This window comes from Oncorhynchus mykiss, chromosome 5 (assembly GCF_013265735.2).
Source record: "Oncorhynchus mykiss isolate Arlee chromosome 5, USDA_OmykA_1.1, whole genome shotgun sequence".
Lineage (NCBI taxonomy): Eukaryota > Metazoa > Chordata > Actinopteri > Salmoniformes > Salmonidae > Oncorhynchus > Oncorhynchus mykiss.
Window position 1 is genome coordinate 80,323,088 of NC_048569.1, and position 15,788 is coordinate 80,338,875.

At 43.2% G+C, this 15,788-nt stretch overlaps 2 protein-coding genes across 2 annotated transcripts in view; both read right to left on the reverse strand.

The window, feature by feature from the left end:
• Positions 1-15,788, reverse strand: part of LOC118964725 — a 66,480-nt gene that overhangs the window by 9,264 nt on the left and 41,428 nt on the right. The window contains exons 2-4 of the mRNA XM_036979065.1: positions 9,080-9,137; positions 7,642-7,789; positions 7,510-7,546 (exon numbers count right to left, since the gene is read on the reverse strand). Of these exons, the coding sequence (XP_036834960.1) occupies positions 7,510-7,546; positions 7,642-7,789; positions 9,080-9,137 (243 nt within the window). The remainder of the gene's footprint in view (positions 1-7,509; positions 7,547-7,641; positions 7,790-9,079; positions 9,138-15,788) is intronic.
• Positions 375-3,853, reverse strand: LOC118964659. The gene is made up of 4 exons (XM_036978513.1): positions 3,208-3,853; positions 2,943-3,018; positions 2,547-2,679; positions 375-1,599 (listed from the first exon to the last, which is right to left on the reverse strand). Exons 1-4 carry the CDS (start codon positions 3,841-3,843, stop codon positions 1,293-1,295), a joined length of 1,152 nt encoding a protein of 383 aa, XP_036834408.1. The 5' UTR covers positions 3,844-3,853; the 3' UTR covers positions 375-1,292.

Consider the following 15,788-nt stretch of genomic DNA (forward strand, 5'->3'; position numbering starts at 1 on the left):
ATTGAAGTGCCATGAAAAGAGAGTTTCTCACATCTATACAGCACCTTCTAATCAGCAGGTTTGCATGGGCGAGAGTTTTGGCTTTCCATGGCGACATCACCATGTGTAAATTGGTTTATAGACCAACGACAAAGAGAGTGCCAATAACAGCTAGTTTTAATTTCCCCTCCACACTGACCACTCCCAGACAGTCCTAGCAAAATTATTGCTTGAGAAAGTTTTTTTTGCAAAAAATACATTTTTGACCATTTTCATCGTAATCTATTACAGTAAGGTACTTAATTGTTACCCAGAAATGATTTGATATTGATATAAAAACGTCTGCTTTGGGCCTTAAAAATATATGTGCACTACATACTCAGAAATCACATATATTGACATTTTAGAATGTATTTTATCAAGAAAGTAAGTTATACATGTCTTTTTTAATCTTACTCTTAGTTGCAAATAATTAATTTGGCTGTGGTTCATTTGATTTTCAGCACAACCCTGTTTGATAACGTATAGTATTATAGTGACTTCTTGTGGTAAAATGTCAAACTCACAACTAAACTCATTAAAATGGAGGTTTTCTTTACCCTGTCTTATCAAACAGTGCAACATTTGACTGATGAAATAGCATTCTTCTAAAATTCTTACACTTCTAGATGCAAAATACAAGTCACTATTCCAATACTGTTTGATTCTGCCATTTTTGAAATACATTTAACTTTTCAGTTAAAAACCCTTTGGATAATATCAACATTAATTACTTAACATCTTAACACATACACACCATGTAAATATCAATAAACAGAGGAACACATGCTACAAATAGTTAGTGACTACCTACCAGTCAATTAAATTAGATTATTCAGAAAAATAACATTGTTAAAAGAGACAAATTGCCTTTAGACAACATAAATGACTGCATCTGGACACAGGTCAAAACTACTCTGCCGAGCTCAAGTTACCAGCTATGTATGGTTTCAACACTTACATTTATTGAGTTATTGAAAAGTATCCTACAAACATTGTTCGAATGTGAAAGTGATCAGGTTTTCTGAAACAGGTGTGTTTGTATTGAAGAACCCTGAGATTGTGGACAGTAGGACTTGTGTGAACAGGTGTGAACAGACTGAAGATAATGATGTTTTCCTTTCTCTGTCTTTCGAAACTCAGGAACAGTTTGAATGTTTTTTTATTGTAATTTAAACAATGGTATGGATGATTAAGCTGGATCTTTCTCTCTGAATCAGGAGTGCACTTTCATTCTCCCAATTTTTCCAAAAGCCCAATCTGAGCAACCTTTGCTATAAACCCTGTCTTTCCCATTGTTGTTTCAAAAGTGGAAAATGATCAATTCGATAATCACACATAATGGGCATTTCACAGCCAAGACTTTTGATCCTTCCCATCAAGGCCATGTTGGCCAGTTTAACCTTCACCCGTTCCCTCTCTTCCGGAGTCCTCTTGGAGGTGCACTCCACAGTAGAGTCGGTCTCAAAGGAGATGGCTGGGACGTGAGTGAGCAGGTGGCCCCCAGCCTTCTCCTGGGCCATGGGCGTGGGAGTCTGCAGGACCAGCCCGTGCGTCGCTTGTTGATGTCGAAGGTAAAAGCTAAGAGGATACACACAAACATTGACCATATAATGTAATGTTGTTACATGTAACTAACTAGCCTGACTTGCCACTGTGTGAAACATGTATGCTACCATATGTTACTAAAAAGAGCTGACAATATTATAAAATGTAATCCAGAAGTTTATGTTTGAATTCTGGTTCTCTCACAACACAAGTCACTCAGAAAAGCATCTGTAGGCAGAAGCATGCTACATGTACATTTGGCATTTGAAAAAACTACAGCTGTGCTATGCTACCGAATGCAAAATGTATCTGTATCATAAAAGTGTAGTGCAATATTCCCTTTTCTTGCCACACACACACACACACACACACACACACTCTCTCACTAGGGTCAAATGTTTTGGCTCCTTGTCCAGAGAGGTTTGAGCTTTAGAAGAGGATCTGCAGCAAAAGTAGACCTTTACTGCCATCTACAGGTCAAAGATCAGACTGGCATTCAGTAAAATGTAAACATGGGCGATCCACAGAAAATGGAAATGTGTGTGTTTCTGTTTGAGAAGTTAAACCAGTTAATTCCCTTATAACTGAGTGTCCTGCATCATGTATTATTTTATTGGTTGTAAATTAAATACGGTTTATTTTACAGTACATGTATTTTACACTGAATCATTGATATCTGGTCGAATGTTGGTTGTGGGACATAACTGAAGTACTATGTGTGTGTGTTGAATGAATCACACTGTGTGTGTGTGTGTGGGTGGGGGGGTGGGAGGGTGCATGTTCTATACATTATTCAGGACAACATTACTTTGTTTAGCCTACACCGTGACTATGACTGCATAATAAACTAAACTAAATATACTATATATTTTCTAATCAAATGTGTTAACAGGGCAACACAAAAGAAGACAAAGGCCATCAATTCAATGCAAATATTACTGTATTAAAGGAAATTGTTGTATTAAGCTTGCTTTGAAAACCGTTTGAATGGCTTGGATAGGCCTATGGAGATGGTGGAAAACATCCTGATTAGAAGGGGACGTTTGCGAGGCTTCTCCTGTTGAGAGGTGGAGGGAAGACCCTCTGGGAGTCCAAACGTGGCAGGATGTGCCACTATGTTGGGCGACAGAAGAGAGAGAGTTGACATGCACTTTCATTTAGAAATGATGGTATATTGTATTCTTAGTTTCAACTCATTATTACTTTCACAAATAAATGAGAACCAGAATCTTGAGATTTGGAAACTATAAATAATTTTACATAAGAGATTACTATCGATAATATATAATGTACTGTATATAGGGTTTAATATTTTTGCAATAGCAGCTTTGTACACCAATATCTCAAACAGTAAATGTCCTGCTGTATGGACTTACACATGATCTCTTCAGCAGTAGTCTGGTCTTTGGATTCAGAATGGCGGGAATTCTTCTTGTTTCCCATCATGAATGGCTAAAACAAAAACATGTCAAAACAACTGTCACAGCAGAACAATCTCACGGTAATAACGATCACATCTTACACACCAGCACAACAAGATTTATAAATGGTTTTGGAATTAATGGATGGTTTTACATTTTCTCTAAATAACATTGTTTACTCACATTGACACAATTGTTAACTTAAATAAGTGTGATGTACCTTTAAGTTGAATTTCAGTCTGGCAAGCCTTTGTAGGAAAGACAGCTTCCCTCTGGTAGCCTTCACATCTTCAGCCATGAGAAGAGCTTCTGGCCTGGTGGCTTCGAAAGATGTTCTTGAGGCTGCTCTTGATGCCTCGTTACAACTGTGGAGAAGCTCCTTGCTCAATGACTTCACAAGAATCCTATTGAAAGTGGAGTCCTGAGTCGACACGGCCAGTTGGAGTATTTTCTCTGAGCCAAACTCCTTCAACAGATGTTTGTAGACGGTGCTGTATACTTTGTGACTCTTCAGGTTCTTGGGATAAGCTTGGGTCTCAGAGCAGCCTGACCATGCACAGAAGGCAGCTATAACTTTTGGAATCAGGTCTTGTGACGTGCGTGTGACGTCAGTTGGGTACAGATCAGTTTGGGTTTGGATTTTTGACAGAAGTCTCACCACTAACATGCTGATGAGGCCGGTGAAGTCATCATCACCGACTAAGTTGTCAGTGGATGGGGTTGAAAGCGAGGCAACATCCGGGCTGGTTGAATTCTGATCACAAACAATGCTCTGAGGTACACCGAAACAACTTTCCTCAGCATCTATGTTGGCCTCAAAGCCTTGTGCAGCATTGGAGGTCCCACTTGTTGTCATGCTGATGGCGGAGAAAGATGGCAGAGGGTAGGACTTACCACTCAGTAGACTGCCTATATCAGTTACAGTTCCGGTTGGAGATGACCCTCTGCTTTGTGCATCAGAAACCACAGAGTCCATGACCTGGCTTACCATTACTTTGGTAAACAGGCTGACTGTGTCACTAAATGCTGATGTAGAAAAAGAACATGAAATCCTATCTTCAGATACGCTAGCCGGCACACTAACTCCCTGAGCCAAACTCATTGAAGCTGTAGAGGGCACAAGGCTAGGAAGCAAGAGGCGCTTCACAGACTCCTCTGCAAAAAGCTGAACCAGCTTGTAAGCTGTGGGCTTCCCCACCGTCTTGTCATTCCTCTTCAGCTCAGTAAGGACTGTATCGGATGCACTCTTTCCAGCCGCCACTGTCAGAACCAGAGGGGTCAAGTTGCTCTCAGAAATGATGCGGTTGACTTTGTGAGTAAGATCACGTGAGAGAGCACCAATCCTACCCTGAGATATGAGCTCCTCCAGTCTTGCTATTGCAGCTGTTAGATCAGGGTGGAATGCAACCTCCCCTTCTTCCTCTGGATGTACCTCCTTTATGATGGTATCCACTATTGCAGACATGCTTTCCCTGGCATCACACACCAATGTTTTTGGCTTAGTAGATTTGCCCATGTCGATGACTGAGCATCTCACAATGGGCTGAGTAATACTCTCTGGTAAATCAGAAGAGATGGGAGTGCCAGGGAGTGAAAATTCCCACTCTGACTTCTTTGATCTGGCAGATGAGGATGACAACGAGGAGGAAGAACGCTGTGGCGCTTGATAGATCAGTTCCTCACCACATTCACTGCTTACCCTTTCAACATCCTTCAGCATCATTCCAACCACATTCTCTATTTGTGAAAGCGCAGTCACCGTTTGGTCAGATTTTGACAGCTCTTTCTGAATTGAAACCAGAATATGGCTGAGGGTCTTTTTGGCTTGAGCCGTTGTTGCTTTGACTTGATTTTGCCATGTAAAATAATTCCTCATCTTTGTCTTCACATTGTGGTAAATAGTATTTGCAGTTGTCCAGATCTTCTTCTCAGATACTTCCAAACCAGACTGTGAGCCTTTGGGTGTGGCCTCAGTGTACTCTGAGGTTTTCTCATCACTCTGTTGAAGCATAGAGTCTGCCTGCCATAGAGTAGTAGAAGACTCTGTGGGTGGGAAAAGGCTCTTCATGTCATTTGTAATTGATCCAACGATTTCAAAAGCAGTTATATCTGTATGCCTTAAGGAAATTGTTGATTTTGCTGGCAACATCTGAGAATCTGTCTGGCTGGAACTGACTTTGCTGGGAAAGCTACTGACTGATTTGATCAGTATTTTTCGCACTTCGTTGGTAGCGTTCATCTGGAACTCCTCACTGGAGAGTTTCTCAATGACTGAGGCTGGAGTATCTCTTAATCCTTCCAACCATGAAGAACCAGACACAGGCATGTCTTCTAGATAAGACATGACACTGTCCAAAAAGCCACAGACTTCAAGGGAGTTGTAAGAGGAACCCTCTGCAACAGATGATGTGCATTCCAAATCTGCCACCTCTGACCTATACATGGTCACAATCTGGGACAAGACCTCTTTGGTGCAGGGCACCATGTTGGAATCACAGAGAGACAGTAATGGTTGAGAGTTCTCACTTTGGCATTTACGGAGAGAACCAAGTCCTGTTGAGTTGACCACTTGCAGTATTGCCTCACTCTTACTGGTTTCAGGTTGCTCTGGTGTTTTCTCTCCTACAGAGTCAGTTGAATCACATCCATCAGATAAAGAAGATGAACTACGTTCTGATATAGGGGATTCACTCCTACATGGGGAAGGCAAGCTCAGGATTGAAACAGGCAGATCACTGGAGTCAGTATGCTCCAGAAGCACAGCACTGGAGTCAGCTTTTTCCATAAGTTCTTCCCCTTGGACTGGAGCTCCACCCATTCTGAGGAACAATGTCTCCAGCTTTGCCTGAAGTCTCTCGCAGAGTCTACGAGCTGCATGGAAGGGTTTCCGCTTTGTCGTACAGTGTCCCACTTGGGTATCTCTCTGGGTGCTTGTTGGCTGATCTAATTCAGCATACTGCACAATGTCCTTGACATCTTCAACAAAGTTATCAATTATTTGTGATGCCTCAGATTCTACTTTGGTCTGTATGAGCTCAGTGGCCACAGAATCAAGGATCCTGTCAGATGGGCTAGATGCATTCATCAAGCTTGGAGTGGTACTAAACGAATGAGAAGGTTGAACCATACCAGAGATATCGCTCATTAACCTTCTCACAAGAATTTCACTCACAGCCTTTGAGGCTTTGGTCTTGAACTTCACACTAAACAGAGTGCCAAGATTTTGCATCATTGCTTTGCAAGATGTACATATTATGTTCAGCTCCTCTGGAACAGGAGAGTCTTCAACATCCAGGTGCTCCACTACAAGGTCACTGCCAGATGCCAACATTTTAACTTTCACAGCCACTTCTCGAAAAACCTTAGCCAATTCCGGATCTTCTTTTTCCAATTCACCCACCATCTCTGCGATAACAGTCATCACTTCTTCTGTTGCAGGTGGAATGCATGACTCTAATACAGAGGTAGAGCTCTGGTCCTCTGGGGTGGTGTGATCATCAAAACATTTCAGGACCATGTTGACCATTTGTTCAGCGGCCTGGGTACCAGAAGAAATAGGGGAGGACCGCCCTGAAATAGCTCTGCTGATGGTCGCAGAGAGGGCAGAGTTAAGCTGTTCGACCACCACCTTGATAAGACCAACAGTCAGCTCAGGTGGGCAAGAGGACAGGATATTATGATCAGACAGTTGCTCCTGGACACTTTTGATGATTCTGTCCTCTGTCATTCCCAGGAGGACTTTCACTGAGGTCTGGGAACTTTAAAACGAACAAGCAAAGCATGATAATTCCTGTCTTAACTTGGCAAATCGGTCAAGCGTTGTAATTTTAGTATTCTAAATATCTACATGTCCTTTTGATCGCTTTACATGCTCATTCATTTGAATATGCTCAAAGGCTGATACATTACATTTTGTACTACATCAGATAGAGTAAATTGCATTAGCTAACACTGGGATAGATGATCTGGGTGAAATCCATACATGAAAACCTTGAGGGGAACATACCTCTTAGAAGAGGGTGTTAGGGACCTGAGATGTTGAGCCCCTGTGCCGCCCTTATACATTTTCTTCGCGAGATATCTAACTTCCTGGATGAGCTCCAGTCTTTCCTGATCAAAGGCAGCAAAGGATCTTGCACTGCCACTCCTCTTGAGTGAGTCAGTGTCGTCGTCAGCAAAGTCCTTTACCCCAAGTACGCGGGCCAGGGCTGGCAGCAGGATCTGCAGGGTGGTCTGTGCGATGAAGGTTACAATTGTCTTGCACAATTTGGCAAGCTGTTCCTTCGTCATCTGTTTTGAACAAACAGAACAAAAACAGTCTTTTCAATGGAACTGTGATGTAAAGTATTCTAGATCGAACAGAATGCATTTGATCAACATTGTTATTCTTGTCTGTGACTGAATTCAAAGTTTGATGAAGTCTGACAGAGAACATGAATAACAGAATATGACTTGATGGCTAATCTCTGAATTCAACAGATCATTGACACATCAAAGGTCAAAGGCAGGTAGGGAAACTTACAGGGTTTTTTAGTCCTTTGTAGATCACTTGCCACTGCCTAGACAATTTAAAATAAGTGTTTTAGTTAGTGTTTAGTTCCCACTGCACAATATTTCATAAATGTTGAACATTACAGAAAAACTTTTAACATACTCATCAGTAAGATTGCGCAGGAATGAGATGAGGATTGGGTAGGAGTATTCCATCTCATCCTTGTTGCCTGGGCCGAATGCAGCCTGAACAGCTTTCTTCTCCAGGAGCTCAATTACAGATCCTCTATCCAGGTGTTTATTCCTGGAGACTAAAGATGTGATTGCCGTAGAGGAAGTAGAACCAAAATTAAAGAGAAATCAGACGTTTTATCTCTTAATACTCTGATTTCATTGTTTAAAACCTGTTAAATCTACCCCCACCTTTTTTGAAAATTCTGTTAAAAATCGCGCAACTTTTCAGCGTCCTGCTACTCATGCCAGGAATATAGTATATGCATATGATTAGTATGTGTGGATAGAAAACACTCTGAAGTTTATAAAACTGGTTAAATCACGGCTGTGACTATAACAGAGCGTGTGTTTCATTGAAAAACGCAAGAAAAACTGCTCTCTGAAAGCAAAAAATAATTTCCATAAGTCACTTCCACCAGTTGTTAAAGGAGAACAGAATTTAATGGAAATTTGCCTGCACTTCATACAAATTCCGCACGATGGCGCCATTGTACTAATTTTCAATCGAATTAATTGTTGGAAAATCCATCTGTCTGACCCCAAGTTTTCCAGTCTTCACCCGGATGCAGTTCAAGGAGAGATCAGATTGCATTGTTTTTGAAGTGAGGACCTATTGAAGAGACATCGCCCTGTAATCGTTTTGATAGATTATAAACGTTTACTAATACCTAAAGTTGGATTACAAAAGGATTTCGAAGTGTTTTGTGAAAGTTTATCGTCGACTTTTTTAATTTTAAAAAATTACGCAGCGTTTAAAAACGATGAATTTTTCTGAATGACACTACTTCAATACAAAGCTATTTTGGGTATATATGGACCGATTTAAACGAAAAAAAGACCCAATAGTGATGTTTATGGGGCATATAGGAGTGCCAAGAAAGAAGCTCGTCTAAGGTAATGAATGTTTTATATTTTATTTCTGCGTTTTGGGTAGCGCCGTCTATCGCAAAATCTGTTGTTTACGTGTCGAGCTGGCATTTTGGGGGGTGCATGCTATCAGATAATAGCTTCTGATGCTTTCGCCGAAAAGCATTTTAAAAATCTGACTTGCTGGCTAGGTTCACAACGAGTGTAGCTTTAATTTAATACCCTGCTTGTGAATTTTGATCAAGGTTTGAGTTTTAACGAGTACATTTAGCATTTAGCGTAGCGCATTTGCATTTCCAGGTGCCTACTTGGGACATGTGCGTCTCAAGTAGATTCAAGAAGTTAAGGGTTTTAGAATAGGCCTATTTTAATAAAGCTATCTATGTGACCTTTCTTACTGATTACAGTAGACTACAGTTTCATTGAAAATGGATAGCACAACCTGCACATCACAGACAGAATAGAGAAACAATGTAGTACTACAGAGGTAAATCTCTGACCTGCATCATTGTCAGTGTCCAGCTTCCTTGACTTCTTGCCACTCCTCTTACTTTTTGCCTAGGATAGAACAGAACAGATTCTAGATCTCAAATGATGGCAGACATGTAACACCAGGGCCCGTATACATAAAGTTCATCAGATAAGGTGTGGGCTCAACCTTGCCCAAATAATTGTATTCATTATGATCTCAAATGCAAAACTGATCCTAGATAAGCACTCCTATTCTGAGACAATTTATGAATAGGCTATGGGCCAGGTCAAAGCAGCTCTTAAAACACGTTTTGAAAACAGCTACTACGTATGTTGTTATCTGAGATATCTATGGTATGGCTGCTATCAGGTACAGAGTGTAACCCAGTAGGCCTATTATGTGCTCTGTCACTACTGCTATCTTACCTTCCTTCCCTTCTTGGCCTCCTCTTTGGGTGTGGCCACCGGTTCTACAACAACAACTTCCTTTCCTTCCCTCTGAGGATCACCATCCTCCCTCTGTGCTACCTGAAGGACAGACATTCCAATATGTAATAATATGTAAATGTCAGAGTAGATCTGTGCAGAGGACATCATAAATAGAGCTACAGCCATATCAGCGCTAAGCTGGTGACTTTATAAAGAATGGTACATTTGCTTTACAATATGTTATAGCTTTTTACAAGAAATATCCGCTTATATTGCTTCACCCTTTTTTACTTTCCCCCAATATTGCATGAAGTAATTTAGCTTACCCTTTCTTCATCCATTCAAGCTATTTTATATCGCAAAAAGCATGTCCTTGTCTGTGTTGGTTACATTCAAGTTGAGTTCAGGTCGAGAGTGAGGACAATATTGCAAGCAGGGACTGTAATTTAGGGCTACATGCTACGTCATGGAACGTTAGACCTTTATGACATCACAAATAGTATTTTTAGGAAGAGCGCGGGAAAGGTTACTTGCCCACTCAGTAGGACTAGCTAATATTGACAGAAATTTCCCCGTCAAACGTTTTCGATTGCCTACCCCTACGCCTTCCATCGAACATGGTCCTGCCTTTGCAATATTGTCTCTCTTGTGGATTTACTTACGTATGACATGTAGGCTTACTGTGTCGGATCAAGTTGATTGATCTGTCCTAGTCAGCCTTAGGTTGAACCCAAAATCTGCTGGGAAATATTTGTTAATAATATTCATTTCAATGTCGTTTTATTCTTTGATTTAGTCCCAATCCAATCCTATTGTTGGCTGCCAATCCCCACCAAATATGTCATTGTAGGACATACTGTAGCGGGAGAAAGTGAGAGCTGCAACGCGGACGCGTTCGGTGGCTCCTTCAGTGCAGAGGCTAGCGCGTATGCCAGTGCCACTAAAGCCCGGGCTTGTGAGGCAGTAGTCTACAACGCTGACAGGCAACACCTTGTCATTTTATTAACTCACTAGAATTACATTGTCTTCTTCATTCATTTCGATTGCACTTTCTTTCGTGGTGAAATTAGTTTTGATTACTATTAACTTTAATCTACAGAGTTTAAGTGTTTATGTTGCCCACGTCATCATGTGATGCTGTGAGCAAACAATTTATGCCCAGCCTTCCTAGATAGGCCTGGCCTGCATAACACTATGAATCTGGGAAAACACAACACTTAAAAAAAAAAAAGTTTTACAGTGCAAAAATAGCGTAGGCCTACTTGTGTACTATTCAAATCCACACTAAAGCCACACCTCTTCACACAGACGTACCCAGATTCTGTTGTTTTAGCTTTAACCTCTGTTAAATTCACTTCCCTGGTTAATCTGTCATCATGTTTCGTGTTCTCCATGGTTAATCTGTCTCTATGTTTAGTGCACTTTAATATAGCCTGTTTACTTATTTGAATGTTTGATTATATTGCTTTTTATCCTGCAGATTTAGTTGTGGATTTAAATTGACTTTGGGTGTCTTGAAAATCACTTAAAATAGCATTGTTGTTCTAATCGTCAGATCGCAGGTATTCTGATCTTCACTGTCCATGGTGCTGAATCTGGCTGGGTAGATTAGTTTGAATGCCGAAAACTTGTTTGCCTACATTTAAAGGCCCTGTGAAGTCAAAATAATTGTATTTCATATTGTACAACAGCTGATGAAACTAACACTGTAAATGTGTTTTACAAAAATGTGATCGGGGTTGCTTCCTGATAGTTCTGGTTGAAAATACGGAGCATGTTCCTCTGCCCAGGCCTTGCTGACACTTGCCAGATCTTACACTGCCTGGATAGGTATTTTGTGTGTCAGCTAACCACATCATATGTTATAGCAATCTGTCAGTCGATGACACAATGGATGACTTGGCACACAACCATTGGTTGATGCATGCAACACCTGAGCAGGGACACATTCTTTTCACAGCACTTCAATGCAAAGTAATTTTCGTAGAAGGTTTGGAGAGCATTTTCACTAACCCTAACCCTTTTCCTAACCTTAACCTCAGTTTCCTAACCTGCTACGAAAAATTCACTTCGATATTGAAGTGCCATGAAAAGAGAGTTTCTCACATCTATACAGCACCTTCTAATCAGCAGGTTTGCATGGGCGAGAGTTTTGGCTTTCCATGGCGACATCACCATGTGTAAATTGGTTTATAGACCAACGACAAAGAGAGTGCCAATAACAGCTAGTTTTAATTTCCCCTCCACACTGACCACTCCCAGACAGTCCTAGCAAAATTATTGCTTGAGAAAGTTTTTTTTGCAAAAAATACATTTTTGACCATTTTCATCGTAATCTATTACAGTAAGGTACTTAATTGTTACCCAGAAATGATTTGATATTGATATAAAAACGTCTGCTTTGGGCCTTAAAAAGATATGTGCACTACATACTCAGAAATCACATATATTGACATTTTAGAATGTATTTTATCAAGAAAGTAAGTTATACATGTCTTTTTTAATCTTACTCTTAGTTGCAAATAATTAATTTGGCTGTGGTTCATTTGATTTTCAGCACAACCCTGTTTGATAACGTATAGTATTATAGTGACTTCTTGTGGTAAAATGTCAAACTCACAACTAAACTCATTAAAATGGAGGTTTTCTTTACCCTGTCTTATCAAACAGTGCAACATTTGACTGATGAAATAGCATTCTTCTAAAATTCTTACACTTCTAGATGCAAAATACAAGTCACTATTCCAATACTATTTGATTCTGCCATTTTTTAAATACATTTAACTTTTCAGTTAAAAACCCTTTGGATAATATCAACATTAATTACTTAACATCTTAACACATACACACCATGTAAATATCAATAAACAGAGGAACACATGCTACAAATAGTTAGTGACTACCTACCAGTCAATTAAATTAGATTATTCAGAAAAATAACATTGTTATAAGAGACAAATTGCCTTTAGACAACATAAATGACTGTATCTGGACACAGGTCAAAACTACTCTGCCGAGCTCAAGTTACCAGCTATGTATGGTTTCAACACTTACATTTATTGAGTTATTGAAAAGTATCCTACAAACATTGTTCGAATGTGAAAGTGATCAGGTTTTCTGAAACAGGTGTGTTTGTATTGAAGAACCCTGAGATTGTGGACAGTAGGACTTGTGTGAACAGGTGTGAACAGACTGAAGATAATGATGTTTTCCTTTCTCTGTCTTTCGAAACTCAGGAACAGTTTGAATGTTTTTTTTATTGTAATTTAAACAATGGTATGGATGATTAAGCTGGATCTTTCTCTCTGAATCAGGAGTGCACTTTCATTCTCCCAATTTTTCCAAAAGCCCAATCTGAGCAACCTTTGCTATAAACCCTGTCTTTCCCATTGTTGTTTCAAAAGTGGAAAATGATCAATTCGACAATCACACATAATGGGCATTTCACAGCCAAGACTTTTGATCCTTCCCATCAAGGCCATGTTGGCCAGTTTAACCTTCACCCGTTCCCTCTCTTCCGGAGTCCTCTTGGAGGTGCACTCCACAGTAGAGTCGGTCTCAAAGGAGATGGCTGGGACGTGAGTGAGCAGATGGCCCCCAGCCTTCTCCTGGGCCATGGGCGTGGGAGTCTGCAGGACCAGCCCGTGCGTCGCTTGCTGATGTCAAAGGTAAAAGCTAAGAGGATACACACAAACATTGACCATATAATGTAATGTTGTTGCATGTAACTAACTAGCTTGACTTGCCACCGTGTGAAACATGTATGCTACCATATGTTACTAAAAAGAGCTGACAATATTATAAAATGTAATCCAGGAGTTTATGTTTGAATTCTGGTTCTCTCACAACACAAGTCACTCAGAAAAGCATCTGTAGGCAGAAGCATGCTACATGTACATTTGGCATTTGAAAAAACTACAGCTGTGCTATGCTACCGAATGCAAAATGTATCTGTATCATAAAAGTGTAGTGCAATATTCCCTTTTTTGCCACACACACACATACTCTCTCTCACTAGGGACAAATGTTTTGGCTACTTGTCCAGAGAGGTTTAAGCTTTAGAAGTGGATCTGCAGCAAAAGTAGACCTTTATTGTCATCTACAGGTCAAAGGTCAGACTGGCATTCAGTAAAATGTAAACATGGGCGATCCACAGAAAATGGAAATGTGTGTGTTTCTGTTTGAGAAGTTAAACCAGTTAATTCCCTTATAACTGAGTGTCCTGCATCATGTATTATTTTATTGGTTGTAAATTAAATACGGTTTATTTTACAGTACATGTATTTTACACTGAATCATTGATATCTGGTTGAATGTTGGTTGTAACGGTGTAACTGGCGCCTCTGGGCTGAGGGGCTCTGGCGCCTCTGGGCTGAGGGGCTCTGGCGGCCCCTGTCTGACTTGCGGCACTGGCGGCCCCTGGCGGCCTCTGGCAGACTGGCGGCCCCTGGCAGACTGGCGGCCCCTGGCGGCCTCTGGCAGACTGGCGGCCCCTGGCAGACTGGCGGCCCCTGGCGGCCCCTGGCAGACTGGCGGCACCTGGCTGACTGGCGGCACCTGGCAGACTGGCGGCCCCTGGCAGACTGGCGGCACTGGCGGCCCCTGGCAGACTGGCGGCACTGGCGGCCCCTGGCAGACTGGCGGCACTGGCGGCCCCTGGCAGACTGGCGGCACTGGCGGCCCCTGGCAGACTGGCGGCACTGCCGGCCCCTGGCGGCACTGGCGGCCCCTGGCAGACTGGCGGCACTGGCGGCCCCTGGCAGACTGGCAGCACTGGCGGCCCCTGGCAGACTGGTGGCACTGGCGGCCCCTGGCAGACTGGCGGCACTGGCGGCCCCTGGCAGACTGGCGGCACTGGCTGCCCCTTGCAGACTGGCGGCACTGGCGGCTCCTTGCAGACTGGCGGCACTGGCGGCGCTGGGCAGACAGGTGGCTCAGGCGGCGCTGGGCAGACGGGTGGCTCAGGCGGCGCTGGGCAGACGGGTGGCTCCGGCAACGCTGGACTGAGTAGCTCTTGTAGCGCCGAACAGGCGGGAGACTCCGGCTGCGCTGGAGAGGAGGAAGGCTCTGGCAGCGCTGGAGAGGAGGGAGACTCCGGCTGCGCTGGAGAGGAGGAAGGCTCTGGCAGCGCTGGAGAGGAGGGAGACTCCGACAGCGCTGGAGAGGAGGAAGGCTCCGGCAGCGCTGGACAGGCGGGAGCCCCTGTAAGGATGAGCCGGAGAGACAGCCTGGTGCAGGGGGCTGCCACCGGAGGGCTGGTGCGTGGAGGTGGTGACAGATAGACCGGACCGTGCAGGCGCACTGGAGCTCTTGAGCACCGAGCCTGCCCAACCTTACCCGGTTGAATGGTCCCGGTCGCCCTGCCAGTGTGGCGAGGTGGAATAGCCCGCACTGGGCTATGCAGGCGAACCGGGGACACCGTGCGCAAGGCTGGTGCCATGTAAGCCGGCCCAAGGAGACGCACTGGAGACCAGATGCGTAGAGCCGGCTTCATGGCACTTGGCTCGATGCCCACTCTAGCCCGGCCGATACGCGGAGCTGGAATGTACCGCACCGGGCTATGCACCCGCACTGGGGACACCGTGCGCTTCACAGCATAACACGGTGCCTGCCCGGTCTCTCCAGCCCAACCGGTAAACACAGGAAGTTGGCGCAGGTCTCCTACCTGGCTTCGCCACACTTCCTGTGTGCCCCCCCCCAATACATTTTTGGGGCTGACTCTCGGGCTTCCATCCACGCCGCCGTGCTGCCTCCTCATACCAGCGCCTCTCCGCCTTCGCCGCCTCCAGCTCTTCTTTGGGGCGGCGATATTCTCCAGGCTGTGCCCAGGGTCCTTTACCTTCCAATTCTTCCTCCCATGTCCATTCCTCTTTTCGCTGCTGTAGCTGTTGCCCGTTACCACGCCGCTTGGTCCTGTTGTGGTGGGTGATTCTGTAACGGTTCTCTTGCGGTGAAGGAGAGGCGGACCAAAACGCAGCATGGTGATGATTCATGTTTGTTTAATTAAGGAAAACTATACATGAATAAACTACAAAACAATGAAATGTGAAAACCTAAACAGTCCTATCTGGTGCAAACACAGAGACAGGAACAATCACCCACAAACACACAGTGAAACCCAGGCTACCTAAATATGGTTCCCAATCAGAGACAATGACTAACACCTGCCTCTGATTGAGAACCATATCAGGCCAGACATAGAAATAGACAAACAAGACATCCAACATAGAATGCCCACTCAGATCACACCCTGACCAACCAAAACATAGAAACATACAAAGCAAACTATGGTCAGGGTGTGACAGTGGG

What these genes read in the sequence shown, in the direction of transcription:
- LOC118964659 (XM_036978513.1), bottom strand. Translation starts at nt 3,843, where the DNA reads ATGACAACAAGTGGGACCTCCAATGCTGCACAAGGCTTTGAGGCCAAC. An exon ending in GACTGAAATTCAACTTAAAG is followed by an intron (nt 3,019 to 3,207) that starts GTACATCACACT and finishes TTTTTGTTTTAG; the next exon opens with CCATTCATGATGGGAAACAA. An exon ending in CTATCCAAGCCATTCAAACG is followed by an intron (nt 1,600 to 2,546) that starts GTTTTCAAAGCA and finishes GTATCCTCTTAG; the next exon opens with CTTTTACCTTCGACATCAAC.